This window comes from Hemiscyllium ocellatum, chromosome 21 (genome assembly GCF_020745735.1).
Source record: "Hemiscyllium ocellatum isolate sHemOce1 chromosome 21, sHemOce1.pat.X.cur, whole genome shotgun sequence".
NCBI classification, from domain to species: domain Eukaryota; kingdom Metazoa; phylum Chordata; class Chondrichthyes; order Orectolobiformes; family Hemiscylliidae; genus Hemiscyllium; species Hemiscyllium ocellatum.
In genome coordinates this window covers 20,044,567-20,060,365 of record NC_083421.1, presented here as the reverse complement: position 1 = coordinate 20,060,365, position 15,799 = coordinate 20,044,567, and the positions used below count along the sequence as shown (strand labels likewise).

The following is a 15,799-nucleotide window of genomic DNA, read 5'->3' as shown; positions in this document are numbered from 1 at the left end:
CACATCCTTCACTCTGACCCTGAAGTAATACGAATGTAAATCCCTAAAACCACCTACTTCTAATTCTGTGTAAAACCCGCAGTTTATTCCAAAACTGTGCTGCCTCCAGCCTTTCTCACAAGTCCTGATCACCAATCACCTGCTCTCACCTATCTACCTTTGCTCCCAATCTTGCAGTCCCTTCATTTTAAAATGTATATCCTGGTTTTAAATTGCTGCATAGTTTCAGCCTTGCCTATTTCTTTAACTCTTCCTGCCCTACAATCGTCAGATATCTCTGCTGTTTTCAAAAGCTTCATGCATCCTCAGTTTTAATCGCTCCAACATTGGCCATGACTTCAGCAGCCTAAGCTCCAGACTTTGGAAATACACCCTGAACCTCTCCACCTTTTAAATGGTCTATGAAACTGGAACTGTAAAAGGTGGGCGGCATGGTGGCACAGTGGTTAGCACTGCTGCCTCACAGCGCCAGGGACCTGGGTTCAATTCCCGACTCAGGCGACTGACTGTGTGGAGTTTGCACGTTCTCCCCGTGTCTGCGTGGGTTTCCTCCGGGTGCTCCGGTTTCCTCCCACAGTCCAAAGACGTGCGGGTCAGGTGAATTGGCCATGCTAAATTGCCCGTAGTGTTAGGTAAGGGGTATATGTAGGGATATGGGTGGGTTGCGCTTCGGCGGGTCGGTGTGGACTTGTTGGGCTGAAGGGCCTGTTTCCACACTGTAAGTAATCTAAGTAATCTAAGGTGTGCTGTGATCATGTGAGGTGTTATATAGATAAAGTTTCTTTTCTGTGTTAAATACCCTAACCCCTACCCCATTGATGCCATAACCTTCTAAATGCAATTCTTACCAGTCAAAGAAAATTAATGTTGTTTTATGATTGTATGATAAGAACTTATTAGTAAGGGGATAAAGGGTTATCGGGAGAAGGCAGGAGAATGGGGTTTGGAAACAGATGAGCCATGATTGAATGGTGGACTGAATGACTTAACTCTGCTCCTATATGAGATGATTGACAAGAGGAGAAACTTCTTTACTCAGAGAGTTGATAGGATTTGGAATTCACTGCCTGGGAGAGTGGTCGAGGCAGATTCCATAGGAGGATCCAGAGAGCTGGATATATATATTTGGAAGTGATGAAGTTCAAGAGCTACGGAGAAGGGGCTGGAGAGTGAGACCAGTTGGGTATCTCTTTCAGAAGCTGCTGGGTATGATGGATCAAATGGCCTCCTTCCGTTCTGTAACTTTCTATTCTGGTCTTATGGTCTTGAAACTGCTCAGTCCTTTTAGGCTCACTCGTCTACAAATATGTCTAATTGTACCAGCGTGATGGGGCTTTTTTCTGTGTCTCTGCAACATGGAACCCCTGCAGGATTACAAGGTATCCAGTCTTGTTCCCACGTGACACAGGTGATTCCACCATATTAACAAAGAAAATCAAATAATTTGGTATATGTCAAATTATGAAGTGTTTAAATAGATCATATTTTGTGACAGTTGTTTTTCACATCTAGCCCCAAGATTGTTAAATACGATACAGAAGTAAGTATGTAAACAAATTAGAAAGTTGATTTTCTGATCATGAAGTGAGGTTTGTCAGCAGAGTTTATTTCCTTCAGCAAGTATAGGTAAATAAGCAGTGTAAATTTTGATTTAAAGTGAAGTCCCAAATTATAATCCACTCTCTAGATTTCCTTGTTACTCGTTCATGCCTTGTCAATACTTTGAGCTCAGAATAGACTAGTAGGTACTGTTTCTGGAAGATGTGTGTTTGATTGCTCTTCCTAGCTCAGTGTTTTACATCCTTCACATCAATAACTCTTTTCCGTGTTTAATCAATTCCACAGGTTCTGCTGAACGATAAGAAAATCATCTGGCCAGGTGGTGAACTAAATACACCTAAAGGCTTTCAGATGTCAACTAAATTAAAGGTATAAACCTGGGCAAACATACTCCAGTAGCAGAACAAAATCGAGCAGGTGTGAAGTTAAAACACTGGATAGTTTGCATGAGACAAAGTTAACATAATGGAGAGTACAGGGGATAGCATCAAATTACAAAGGGATTGTAAGTGAATGGGCAAAACTGTGGCAGATGGAGTTCAATGTGAGTGTGGGATTATCCATTTTGGACTGAAAAAGATACATCAGGGTAATTTCTAGATGATGTGAAGTTAAATACAGTGGATATCGGAAGAAATTCAGAGATGCAGGCGCATAGATCTTTAAAATGTCACAAACAAAAATAATCAAAAAAAGCTAATGGAATCCTGGCCTTTATTTCTAACCACTGGAGTTATGCTGCAGTTAGACAAACCCCTGGTTTGACCCCATTTGGAACACTGTGAACAGATCTGGGCATTACACCTTCGGAAGGATATATTGGAGGGAGTACATTGTAGGTTTACAAGATTGAGACTTGTATGTCAGGGATTAGTTATGAGGAGATATGATACAAATTAGGCCTAAGTGAAAGTGAGGACTGCAGATGCTGGAGACCAGAGCTGAAAAATGTGTGGCTGGAAAAGCGCAGTACCTGACTGCCCCAGCCGACCCATTGTCTCACTGCCCCACCGAACTCATCTCTGCATACCTCGACACGGTCCTGTCCACTTTGTCCAAGAACTCCCCACCTACATTCGGGACACCACCCACGCCCTCCACCTCCTCTATGATTTTCACTTCCCCGGCCCACAACGCCTTATCTTCACCATGGACATCCAGGCCCTACACACCTCCATCCCCCATCACAAAGGCCTCAAAGCCCTCCGCTTCTTCCTTTCCTGCCGAACCAACCAGTACCCTTCTACTAACCCCCTCCTTTGACTGACTGAACTGGTCCTCATTCTGAACAACATCTCTTTCCAATCCTCCCACTTCCTCCAAACTAAAGGAGTAGCCATGAGCACCCACATGGGCCCCAGCTATGCCTGCCTCTTTGTCGAAACAGTACATCTTCTGCAGCTACACTGGCACCAACCCCCACCTTTTCTCAGTCTCAGACTCCTCCCTCCCCTTCCTAGACCTCTCCATTTCTATCTCGGGCAACCGACTCAACATGGACCGACTCCCACAGCTACCCAGATTACACCTCCTCCCACCCTGCCGCCTGTAAAAACGCCATCCCATATTCCCAATTCCTTCGCCTCTGCCACATCTGCTCCCACGAGGACCAATTCCAATACTGAACAACCCAGATGGCCTCCTTCTTCAAAGACTGCAACTTCTCCTCAGACGTGGTTGACGATGCCCTCCACCGCATCTCCTCCACTTCCCGCTCCTCTGCCCTTGAATCCCGCCCCTCCAATTGCCACCAGGACAAAACCCCACTGGTCCTCACCTACCACCCCACCAACCTGCAGATACATCGTATCATCCTTCATCATTTCTGCCACCTCCAAACAGACCCCACCACCAGGGATATATTTCCCTCCCCTCCCCTATCAGCGTTCCAGAAAGACTACTCCCTCTGCGATTCCCTCGTCAGGTGCACACCCCCCACCAACCCAACCTCCATTCCTGGCACCTTCCCCTGCAACCGCAAGAAATGCAAAACTTGCGCCCACACCTGCCCCCTCACTTCCCTCCAAGGCCCCAAGGGATCCTTCCATATCCATCACAAATTCACCTGTACCTCCACACACATTATTTACTGCATCCGCTGCACCCGATGTGGCCTCCTCTATATTGGGGAGACAGGCCGCCTACTTGCGGAACGTTTCAGAGAACACCTCTGGGACACCTGCACCAACCAACCCAACTACCCCTTGGCTAAACACTTTAACTCCCCCTCCCACTCCGCCAAGGACATGCAGGTCCTTGGACTCCTCCATCGCCAGACCATAGCAACACGACGGCTGGAGGAAGAGCGCCTCATCTTCCGCCTAGGAACCGTCCAACCACAAGGGATGAACTCAGATTTCTCCAGCTTCCTCATTTCCCCTCCCCCCCACCTTATCTCAGTCAAATCCCTCGAACTCAGCACCACCTTCCTAACTGCAATCTTCTTCCCGACCTCTCCGCCCCCACCCCCACTCCAACCTATCACCCTCACCTTAACCTCCTTCCACCTATCGCATTCCCAACACCCCTCCCCCAAGTCCCTCCTCCCTACCTTTTATCTTAGCCTGCTTGGCACACCCTCCTCATTCCTGAAGAAGGGCTCATGCCCGAAACGTTGATTCTCCTGCTCCTTGGATGTTGCCTGACCTGCTGCACTTTTCCAGCAACACATTTTTCAGCTACAAATTATGCCTGTTTTCTCTCGAATTTATACGGTTAAGGTGTGATCTGATTGAAGACTTCTCGATATTAACAGGAAAATACAGGATAGACAAACATAAACTATTTCCACTGGCTGGGAATTCTAGAACTAGGGCAAAATTGGAGAATTAAGGCTAGAGCGTTCAGGAGAGATGTTAGGAAATATTTCTAGACACAAAGAATGTTAGATATTTGGAACTCTCTTCCACAGATATTGAGGGATATGGGTCAAAAACATGTATATGGAACTAGATCACAGATCAGCCATGATTTCATTGAATGGTGGAACAGGCTCAAGGGCTAAATGACCTCCACCTGTACCTCTGAGTCAAAGCCGACTACAATTGATTTCCAAAATACTCCGCTTCATAGATTAAACAATGATTGGTCCGTTTCACAGTTCAGGAAGGTTCAATTCCCTGTGTGCTGCTGATTTACTGTATGGTGTCCAGCAGAGAAACTCATTGTTCAGTGATGATGGAGGAGGAATGGGACAAATGACCAGGCTTTTGGCATGACAATAAAGAAAGGGTCAGTAATTCAGCCATTATACGTTACCACAGATGGATTACAGTAGAACCTTGAGTATCCAAACATCAATTATCCAAATTTTGGATTAACCAAACAAGATCTCAAGGTTTGTAAAAATGGCATTAGGCAACTCAGTGTTCAGTTAGCAGCAAAATGGCATTCTGGTGTGCATTGCTGGCTAACTGAGAAATGTTCGGATCACCAGCACTCATAAATTAGCACTTGTTTCCGGTTATCCGAACGATCACTTATCCGAACAAAATACTCCCCACTTCTCTCATTCGGATAATTGAGGTTCTACATATCCAATTTAATAGTAATGGCTAGTGCAGGAAAAGCAGTTCTGATCATTGTCAAATTGTCATGTCAATGAAAGGTTGTAAAAATGGCATTGCAGGTGTTTGCACTGAAAAGCGTTAGGTTACCTATTTAATACACCATATATCAGTTCACTGGTTTATAACCTCAGCTGCAAGCCGGTAACAAGTATATTCACCTTTGGCCAACACATAGCACATTCGAGTAAGGCTGAGCATAATGTTTACCTAGCCATGCATCCTTGCTTTATTCTGACTCTGTCTCTTACAGGAGTGGGCATTGAATCTGAATGCAATCCCACATATAATTTACCAGTAACTAGCAACGTTTGCAGGTTCATGTTGTGTAATGGGAATAAACTTGGAGATTGCCTGCTGTGGATTTGTACAACTGCTTGATGATTTATTTGAAAGGCTGAAATCTCTTAGATATCTGTTTGCAGTATTGAGGCTTGCAATAAAAGCTCCAAATTTAAAACATTTAAAACTGCTGGGTTTTAAATTCAGAACCTGAATTGCCTCAACATGAGGATCCAGTTCCACTGAACAGAGTCTGAATTATATCCCAACAAATGCTTACACTATAATCGGGAAACGTTTGCCTGCTTTCTTTGTAAGCTTTTTATGAACTGTTCACAAAGCAGATGCAGTTCCAAAAGATTTACTCCTAATGTTTATTCCGAAACGTGATTGAATCTTTTCTGTTTTACCCAAAGATTGTCAGTATTTACCAGGAGCCGTTTGTATATGTGAAGCCAACCCTACCAGATGGAACATGCGAGGAAGAGTATACAATTAGCGGGGACCCCATTAAAAAAGTGATCTGCACCGGACCAAATGCAACTGTGCCAGGTAAGCAGCATAGTCCCACCCTGCTGTTCACACAAGAAACACAACTCACACCCATGGTACCCATTATACTATAATCCCAGGACCCTAACATAACTGATCACCCTCTAGTATTACCACCATCGCCCCAAACACAATTCATTATACCTGCCAAATTATTAATAACAAAATAAACCACCCCCCACAAATAGAACACATCATCCACCCTAAATTAACCCATTACTACAAATCAATCCATCGCATCTCCACTTTCCCTCCGCAAATATAACCTGCCCTCTCCTCTTAGGCAGCTCCTTGAGATGAGGACACCTTTCTTCCACTGAGAGAGCTGGGTCCTGAGGTGATTGACCTCAGTCCGACACTGACCCCTCCCCTCCCCTCCCCACCCTGCTATAGAAGGCTGCGGCACACTTACCTTTTTGTTTGCACTTGGCCTCCACCTGGTTTTTGTCGAAAGTACTCGAGATGGAGAGCACCTTTGTGATGATTAACCTCATATTTAGACAGTCTTGGGCAAGAGATTCCCACAAGCCAATGGGGTACAGCATTTTTTCAAGGAGGCCTTGAGCATATCCTTGAAACAGTTCCTTCATCTCCTAGCAACCACTTGTAATGAAGCTCAGAGCAGAGACATTGTCTTGGGAATCTGATGTAAGACACAGTGAAGGTGGAGGAGAATGTGCAAGGTGGTGTCCCCATATCAGAGTGAACAAAAATATCATCATCAGTACTCAGCACACAGGAGAAAAATATAGGTGTGCTTCTTACGTTTTAAAATTGCAGACTACGCTCTTTTTTGAGAAAAGTATCATTTATAATTCATAATTTATTGCTGTTGATCCCTAGTTCCTCTTGAGAAGATGGTGGTGAACTGCCTTTCTGAACCACTGTAGATTGGGACAATTCAAATCCCCTCCCAACCCGACAGACAAGTCACTCTAGTTACCCCAGTCAGTAAACCAGTCACTTTCTGACCTGTTGCGAATGCAGTAAATGGGGGAGGGGGCAAATGGAGACCCTGACGTGGCTGTTAATTGACCACTTAAGGGCTTTAATTGCTGATGAGTCAAGAAAAACCTCAGTGGAACTTCATGCCTAATGCTTGGTAGGTGGCAGGTATATCTCCAGCACCAACTCATCCAATTACTTGCCCTGCTCAGCACTTCTCTTGCCATCTTCTGGCAGGGGGATGATTCTGCTGTCTATTTATGTATTTGGAACATGGGAGCAGCACATTGTGGTTGAAGTTTTGCTAACTACACTTTGTTATATTTGGCAGGTCATCCTATTGTCCCTCAGTGCTGCTTTGGATTCTGTATTGATTTGCTGATCAAACTGGCCAGCACTCCGACTCTGAACTTCACCTATGAGGTTCATCTTGTCCAAGATGGGAAATTTGGAACACAGGAAAGAGTAGGTATTCCTTCATTCATTTCATGAGGGAGAACTCAAATAAGATCAGAAGACATGCACAGGGATGAACATGTATACTGTTAACCCACAACTGGTTTTGATGATTCAGGCAGCATGTTAAATTTATGATGCTGATTACCAGATTGCTACATACATTGCCTCTGTTGTTCATGAGCTGCACACATCAGCAGGAAGTCTGATAACAGAGGCAGCCGCTGCTATGTAGAGGGGAGGTTTATTGTGGCTGCAAGAAAGCGGTCAGTCCTAGAGATGTACAGCATGGAAACAGACCCTTCGGTCCAACTTGTCCATGCTGACCAGATATTCTCAACCCAATCTAGTCCCATCTTCCAGCACCCAGCCCATTTCCCTCCAAACCCTTCCTATTCATATACCCATCCAAATGCCTCTGAAATGTTGCAATTGTACCAGCCTCTACCACATCCTCTGGCAGCTCATTCCATACGCGTACCACTCTCTGTGTGAAAACGTTGCCCCTTAGGTCTTTTTTATATCTTTCACCTTTCACCTTAAACCTATGCCGTCTAGTTCTGGACTCCCCCACCCCAGGGAAAAGACTTTGTCTATCTATCCTATCCATGCCCCTCATGATTTTGTAAACCTCTATAAGGTCACCCCTCAGCCTCCGATGCTCCAGGGAAAACAGCCCCAGCCTATTCAGCCTCTCCCTACAGCGCCAATCCTCCAACCCCGGCAACATCCTTGTAAATCTTTTCTGAACCCTTTCAAGTTTCACAACACCTTTCCGATAGGAAGGAGACCAGAATTGCACGCAATATTCCGACAGTGGCCTAACCAATGTCCTGTACAGTGTAGGCCCTAAAAGTGAACAATGACTGAATGAACCTTTTAAATGCAGATTCTTGATTCCCTCTTTACAGCATAAATGGACTAAGTGACAACTTGAGACTGACTGACTGAATTTAAAAAGACATTAAACAATGGAAAGCAAGAGGAACAAAAACACCGAAAGAGACAAAACAGCTCAAGGGTCTTAAAAAAAACTACAAATTATATTGAATCATTTAATTAAGAGAAAATATACCTCAGCTGCTGCAATTTTGAAGTATGACAGAACGCAATACATTGCATATGGCAATCTAATCTTGCACCATAAAGTGCTTTACCTGAACTTCTTAGTAACAGCATCAAAAAATTCAAACTAACATTTGTTTTAACAAGTTTGAGTTAAATTCATAGGAGTAAAGCAAGTGGATATCCTGAGACATTGCTCAGAAATAGTTTGAGAGCTGGAAGAGTAATTCTTCACTTATGGTGCAATGGTATATCATAAACATCTTGCAGGTGCCTCCTCGCAGATTAATTAGATGGTGAGTAAATCTAAAACGTTAATAGGTCTTCGGATTTGCCGACTTTTTAATATTGTTAAGCAGTATTCTAGCCTAGAATTTTAAATGCTTCTCACGAGAAAATTAAACTAACTTTACTACTGCCACTACCCTCTGAGAAGAAGTTACACCAAAGAGGAAATGAATATGTAAACAAATCACAGCACTCAAAGCTGTCAGAGCAACTTTCCCCGTTCAGAATTGTAGATTACAACACGGCTACCGAAGTTCCTCTCAACTGCTGGGTGCACAGAAACCTGGACTGTAGTGGGCACAATTAGCAGACTGTACACAACAAAGAAAAACTAAAGGCAACACTGAAACAGATTAAAATTCAGGAAATACACTGCCCCATTCCAAAGCCCAGTATGACAAACACGGCTTATGAAGTCAGAAGTCACATGACACCAGGCCACCTGAAATCACAAGCTTTGAGAGAGCTGTTCCCCCTCCCACCTCCCCCACCCCCATCACTTCACCTGATGAAGGAGCAGCACTCTGAAAGCCTGTGACTTCAAACAAGCCTGTTGGACACTAATCTGCTCATCAGCGTGGACTCAAATGGGGCTCTTGCTCTTGGTTCCATGTTAACTACATTGTAAGATCCAAATAGTTATTCAATTTCCAACTTCAACAATAATATTAAGATCCATTTGGTGCACAGTTCTTTTGTTTCTGTCTGGTCTCTGACACAAAATAATATTGGTCACTTTGATGCACATTAGGGTCTACCTGCAATTTGCATGTAACCTCTTTCAGCTAACCGCTCTGACAGCTTTCTCTAATACTTTTCGGCATGATTGACCAGAGTTAAAAGCTTTGTTCATTTGTGTCACACCTGGTTGCTAGTTGTTTCAATCATTTTCAATGTTAGCCAATTGTCTTGTTTAATGGATGAGAAGATAATGGAATGGAAAATTCTTCTGAGTGAAATAGGTTGTGAGAACATACTTTGCTGAGTTGTAGTTATGTTGCATAGATTCAAGTGTTTCAAAAATAAATTTCAATTCTTCACCCCTTAGTAGAGATGTGAAACCATTCTTATTTTGCTGTGTGTGGTTTCAAAATCTGTTACACCTTTGAAAGGTCACAGCCACTTTCACCAATTGAAATAGCAGCTTTTCATATAACCTCTCAGAAACACCATTCATCCATTGAATGACTGCACAATGGTAGTTAGCTCACAGCCAGCAGTATTCCATAAACAGCAATGAGATCATTCCTGTCTTTTTGACTGTATTGTTTGGCTGCCAGATACCACAGGGACACACTGTTCTTCCTTTAGTGGCTTGAGTTTGATGACATTTAATGAACAGAACAATCAAATAGGCTTCAACTTAATAGCCCAATAGAGATATTAAAACCCACGGGAGTATCAGTCCAGTGTACATTCTCAAGTGCTAATGTGGAATTCAGGTCTTCACACCTCCAACTCACCAAGGTAATGTAACACCAATGATCCGAGCAGAGAGTTCTATCAGTGAGTTTTGAGAAGATTTGTAGCTCAGATTGAGGTTCTGGGTGTAGGTTTGCTCACTGAGCTGGAAAGTTCATTTTCAGATGTTTCGTCACCATACTAGGTAACATCTTCAGTGAGCCTTCACACGAAGCTTTATCCGGAGGCTCACTGAAATTGTTAACTAGAATGGTAATGAAAATGAACCTTCCAGCTCAGCGAGCAAACCTACATCCACAGAGAGTTCTGTCTTTGAATCTTCAAGAAGTATTTCAGGCAACAGCAGTGTGTGGGAGAGTGTTTCTGTTCCTGTTTAATACAGCATTTTAGCATGCCAATGAAGAATTCTTCACCACCACCCCATCCCCCACAAGCTTAGCATTTCAAACATTCTGCACCAATTATTAGAAAGCTTACAGAAATCTTAGACATCTTTAAGAGGGTTAAAAACAGGGGTTACAATTCTGTGAGACTTCAGGGTACTGGGGTGAGCAAGGTCACTGGCCCGTATCAACCTGGTTTAGTTTGATCTCTGACTTACCAAACTGTTACCACACAGCTCAATGCCATACTGGAGTAAAGCCAGCAAGCAGCATAGTGAACTGTCTGACTGTCCAAATCTGCCAGTTTAGTCTAGCCAGCAGATTGAACCCCAATTACTAACCAGATCTTCCAAAAGGAATATGTACATTTCATGGTAAGTGACCACATAAGGGGCAGTTTGTCTTGATCGATGCACTTTAGATATTTGAGGATAGACTAGCCTTGCAGGAGGGTGGATGCAGAAAGATGGTCGCATTCAAAAGATGGAACGCAGTGACATATTAGACCTAGTGGCACAGCATTTTCAGACCCATCACACCACAATCAGTGTGGAGGTCTGGTCAATGTTTCAGGTGAATAGATCTAAGTTGTAATTCAGGACACTGTTCAGAGAGGGCAGCAGTGTACCATTATTGGGAGCATAACCTGCCATCAGACATAGAAACATGTTCTATATTTCAAGCAATTCTTTTCAAAACTAAGCTGAATGGTTGAGTGGAAGTAACTGAAGACAATTTAGTAGTTTGCAGAGTTGAGCTGTGATGAAACAATATTGCTCAGAACCAATTTCCAATTTCTCTCTCTCTCTCCCTCTCTGTTTCTCGATATCTTTGTCACTAATGTTTCTAAATGCCCATTGGATGCTCTGATCTCTCCCAGGTGAATAACAGCAATAAGAAAGAATGGAACGGGATGATGGGCGAGCTGCTGAGTGGCCTTGGTGATATGATTGTCGCCCCTCTAACCATCAATAATGAACGTGCCCAGTATATTGAATTCTCCAAACCCTACAAGTACCAAGGACTCACCATTCTAGTGAAGAAGGTATCAGCGTAGAGATTCTATCTCCCAGCTACTCATCCACTCACAGAACCAGTTTTTAATGCAGTTGTCTAGTCATCTTACCATTGAAGTGCTTCACTCTATGAACAACAAACAAGTGAGGTTGTTTTCTTTGAACATTTGCTCTTGGGATGTGGGTATCACTGGTTGGACCAGCATTTATTGCTCATCCCTAGTTGTCCTGGAGATGGTGGTAGTGAGCTGTCTTCTTGAACCACTGCAGTTCATGTGCCGCAGGGAGACCCATAACGCCGTAAGGGAGGGGGTTCCAAGAGTTTGACCCAGCGACACTGAAGGAATGAAGATGTTTTTCCAAGTTAGGAAGATGAGTGGCTCAGAGAGGAACTTGCGACTGGTAGTGTTCCCATGGTGTCCATTACCCTTGTCCTTCGAGATGATGGAAGTTGCAGGTTTGGATATTGCTGTTTAAGGATCCTTAGTGTATTGCTGTAGTGCATCTTGTAGATACAGTGCTTGCAGTGTGTGTTGGTGGAGGGAGTTTAAGGTGGTAGATGCTGATCAAGTACATTGCCTTGTCCTAGAGTGGCATTAAGATTTTTGAGTGTTATTGGAGCTACACTCATCCAGGCAAGTGGAGAGTATTCTATCACACTCTTGACTTGTGCCTTGTAGATAGTGGACAGGCTGTGGAGAGTCAGGAGACAAATTCCCAGTCTGTAACTTGCTGTTGTTGCCATAGTATTAAATAGCTGGCCTGGTTCAGTTTCCGGGCAATGGCAACTCTCAGGATATTGATAGTGCATGACTCAGTGATGGTAATGCATTAGATATCCAGGGAAGATGGTTAGATTCCCCTCTCTCCAGAAGAGGCTGAGCTACCACAGTAAGAACTATCAAGTTAGTTATTGAGTCATAGAGTCATACAGCTTGGAAACAGACCCTTCAGTCCAATTCATCCGTGCCGACCAGGTTTCCCAACTGAACTATTCCCATTTGCCTGTGTTTCACCGATATCCCTCTGAACCTTGCCTATTCAAAATGCCCATGCATTCTCCTATCTATCGAATCCCTTCTCACTGTTGCTCTTCCAGTCTACTTTGGGCCCATCCCTGTAGAGCCATATACTCGGCTCGAACTGCACTCCCCAGATGGAACCATCGCGCTCTCCTCAGGATTTCAAATGGAGTATTGGTTGGCGATAGGAATGCACTCAGTGACTCCCTGTGTTACTGTCCCTTCAGGCATCCTGGTGGTCACTCATGCCCTCTCTTCCTGCATATACTTAAGAGTTGGGGTGACCACATCAATGAATGCACTATCTGTGTAGCTCTCAAACTCTTCGATGCACTGGAGCAATGCCAGTTGTTGCTCCTGTTCTGAAAACTGCTCATGACTAATTCTGATAACTGTTGTGCCAGGTCCAGCGTGACAAAGTATATTGAAGTCTGTGGGAAGGGGGAGATGACAGTGACAAAGAGACTGTGCCCATATGTTGTTCCCAGAATGTTTCTGATTCCACTCCATTGCACCTACGGCTGTAAAAGTGAAGCCAACCTTCCATGCTCTGACTGCAGTGTTTCTGCTTCTGTGACATAGGAAATACCTCGCAGTACCCTGGATTCATTCATGCAGCCATTTCAGAGTACACTGTGGTTGCTGGTGGGCCTGTCTGTTCATGTGGTAGCTGTCATGCTTTATCTCCTGGATAGATTCAGGTTTGTGGTATCTTAATCAAATTCACTTCTGCTTTTCACTTTTTTTAGCTGATGGGATTCAATTTGTGAATTTCTGTGGTTGATGCTACTTATGCAGGTGGAGAATAAGAGTTGTGATCGTAGCAGGATCATTATATGTGAAAATATTTACCTTTGATTCACTAAATACCTTGTCTATAACTGACAATAGGAAGTGGCAAGCTTATTAGATCAATATTTGGTAAGTTTTGACAGTGTGAGAAGAACACAAAGTATCAGTGATACAAACAAACTGTGAAAACCATTGAGGCAAATAAATTAGTCTCGTTAAAAATTGCTAATTGTAAAAATCAGGCTTAAGATATTTAAATGTCCAGATCCTGATGGGACCTCCAAGACAGATTTTAAAATAAATCTGGAAAATCCTAAAAATACTCAGCATGTTTGGCAAGATATGCGAAAGGAGAAACTGTGGACTGCAGATGCTGGAGATCAGAGCTGAAAAATGTGTTGCTGGAAAAGCACAGCAGGTCAGGCAGCATCAAAGGAGCAGGAGAATCGACGTTTCGGGCATAAGCCCTTCTTCAGGAAGATATGCAAAAGCAGAGTTAGAGACCCGGGTTCAATTCCCACCTCAGGCGACTGACTGTGTGGAGTTTGCACAATCCAAAGATGTGCAGGTTAGGTGAATTGGCCATCCTAAATTGCCCGTAGTGTTAGGTGAAGGGGTAAGTGTAGGGGTATGGGTGGGTTCTGCTTCGGCGGGTCGGTGTGGACTTATTGGGCCGAAGGGCCTGTTTCCACACTGTAGGTAATCTAAAAAAAAATTTTGTCTCCTTAGCAGGGGAGGGGTAGATAGCAGGAAAGAAATCTTCATCTTTCCCACCACATCACCAACTGAGTGCTGGGCAGAAAGATGCATCGTTGACCTACTGACTGATGACCATTAAAGCCTGAAGTGGTCACTTCATGGTCACATAAGGGCTTGAACCTGTCATAAGTCTGGTCACCTGGCTCCTGGCAGCAGTGTAAAGTTACTGCTTTCTGGCGGGGTGACCTGCCTGACAGATTTGGTTGGGAGTGGGATGTCAGTAGGATAGGGAATCAATCTCCACCAAGCTAGGTACAGTTCAGAGCACAGTTGGAGGAGTGACAGAAAGCCAACAAACTGGCCTTACCTCCAGCATCCAAACACCTTCTCCCGTTGGCCCCCACCCCACTATCTCCCAAAAAGAAACAGACATCTTCTCAACAGCCCAAATCTAAATGGCTGCACTGCCTGGGTCTTCCATTAATCTTCTAAATCAGGAGAGGTCTAGAGTGGTCAAGAAGCCATATGGCATGCTTTCCTTCATCGGATGGGGTATTGAGTACAAGAGTTGGCAGGTCATGTTACAGTTGTATAGGACTTTGGTTCGGCCACATTTGGAGCATGCATACAGCTTTGTTTTGGGCTGAAAATGTGTTGCTGGAAAAGCGCAGCAGGTCAGGCAGCATCCAAGGAGCAGGAGAATCGACGTTTCAGGCATAAGCCCTTCATCAGGCTTATCTGATAATCTGTGGTTGTGATATCAATTGGCAATCCATGATGTGTGGAGTTGTAACATCTGTATCTTCTGTCTTTCAGTCCCTTTGGGCGATTTAAAGTGAACAGTGAGGAGGAAGAGGAAGATGCGCTGACCCTGTCCTCAGCCATGTGGTTCTCCTGGGGTGTCCTGCTGAACTCTGGAATTGGAGAAGGTAAGCTGGGAATCGCTGGGTCCCTGCAGTGTAAAGAGTCTCTGAGTCATTACAGTCTTCTCCTGGCTTTGTTACGCATTTCCAAGTTCCTCAGTTTGTATTTCATAATGTTCCAATCAATTCTACTTCCTGGGATTGTATACCCTTGAGTTTAGAAGACTGAGAGGGGATCTGATTGAGACATATAAAATTATGAAAGGATTGGACACTCTGGCAGCAGGAAACATGTTTCCGCTGATGGGCGAGTGCCGAACCAGAGGACACAGTTTAAAAAATACAGCGTAGACCATTTAGGACAGAGATGAGGAGAAACTTCTTCACCCAGAGAGTGGTGGCTGTGTGGAATGCTCTGCCCCAGAGGGCAGTGGAGGCCCAGTCTCTGGATTCATTTATGAAAGAGTTGGATAGAGCTCTCAAAGATAGTGGAATCAAGGGTTATGGAGATAAGGCAGGAACAGGATACTGATTAAGGATGATCAGCCATGATCATATTGAATGGCGGTGCAGGCTCGAAGGGCTGAATGGCCTACTCCTGCACCTATTGTCTATTGTCTATTGATTCTCAAACTACCATTTATTATGTAACTACTACATATTTTTTAACTATCTATGTATATGAATGTAACTAATTTTAATATATAAAAATTGTCTTTTTAAAATGTGGATTTACTTAAATGTGTATCTTTTAAAATAATTACCCAATCTGTTTACCACTGTCTCAGTTGTAGATTACACGTGGCCTTGACTCCCTCTGTACAAAACTATATTTGATTCTCATTTGGTTATCACTGACAGTTCATTTGGAGAACAGTCCTCTAGAAG

General features: G+C 43.8%; 1 protein-coding gene across 1 annotated transcript in view; it reads left to right on the top strand.

Moving 5' to 3' along the window:
* Positions 1-15,799, top strand: part of LOC132825635 (glutamate receptor ionotropic, NMDA 1) — a 169,227-nt gene that overhangs the window by 108,870 nt on the left and 44,558 nt on the right. Inside the window, exons 9-14 of the mRNA XM_060841004.1 lie at positions 1,846-1,929; positions 5,825-5,960; positions 7,237-7,370; positions 11,400-11,564; positions 13,140-13,258; positions 14,865-14,977. Coding sequence (XP_060696987.1) covers positions 1,846-1,929; positions 5,825-5,960; positions 7,237-7,370; positions 11,400-11,564; positions 13,140-13,258; positions 14,865-14,977 — 751 coding nt within the window. The remainder of the gene's footprint in view (positions 1-1,845; positions 1,930-5,824; positions 5,961-7,236; positions 7,371-11,399; positions 11,565-13,139; positions 13,259-14,864; positions 14,978-15,799) is intronic.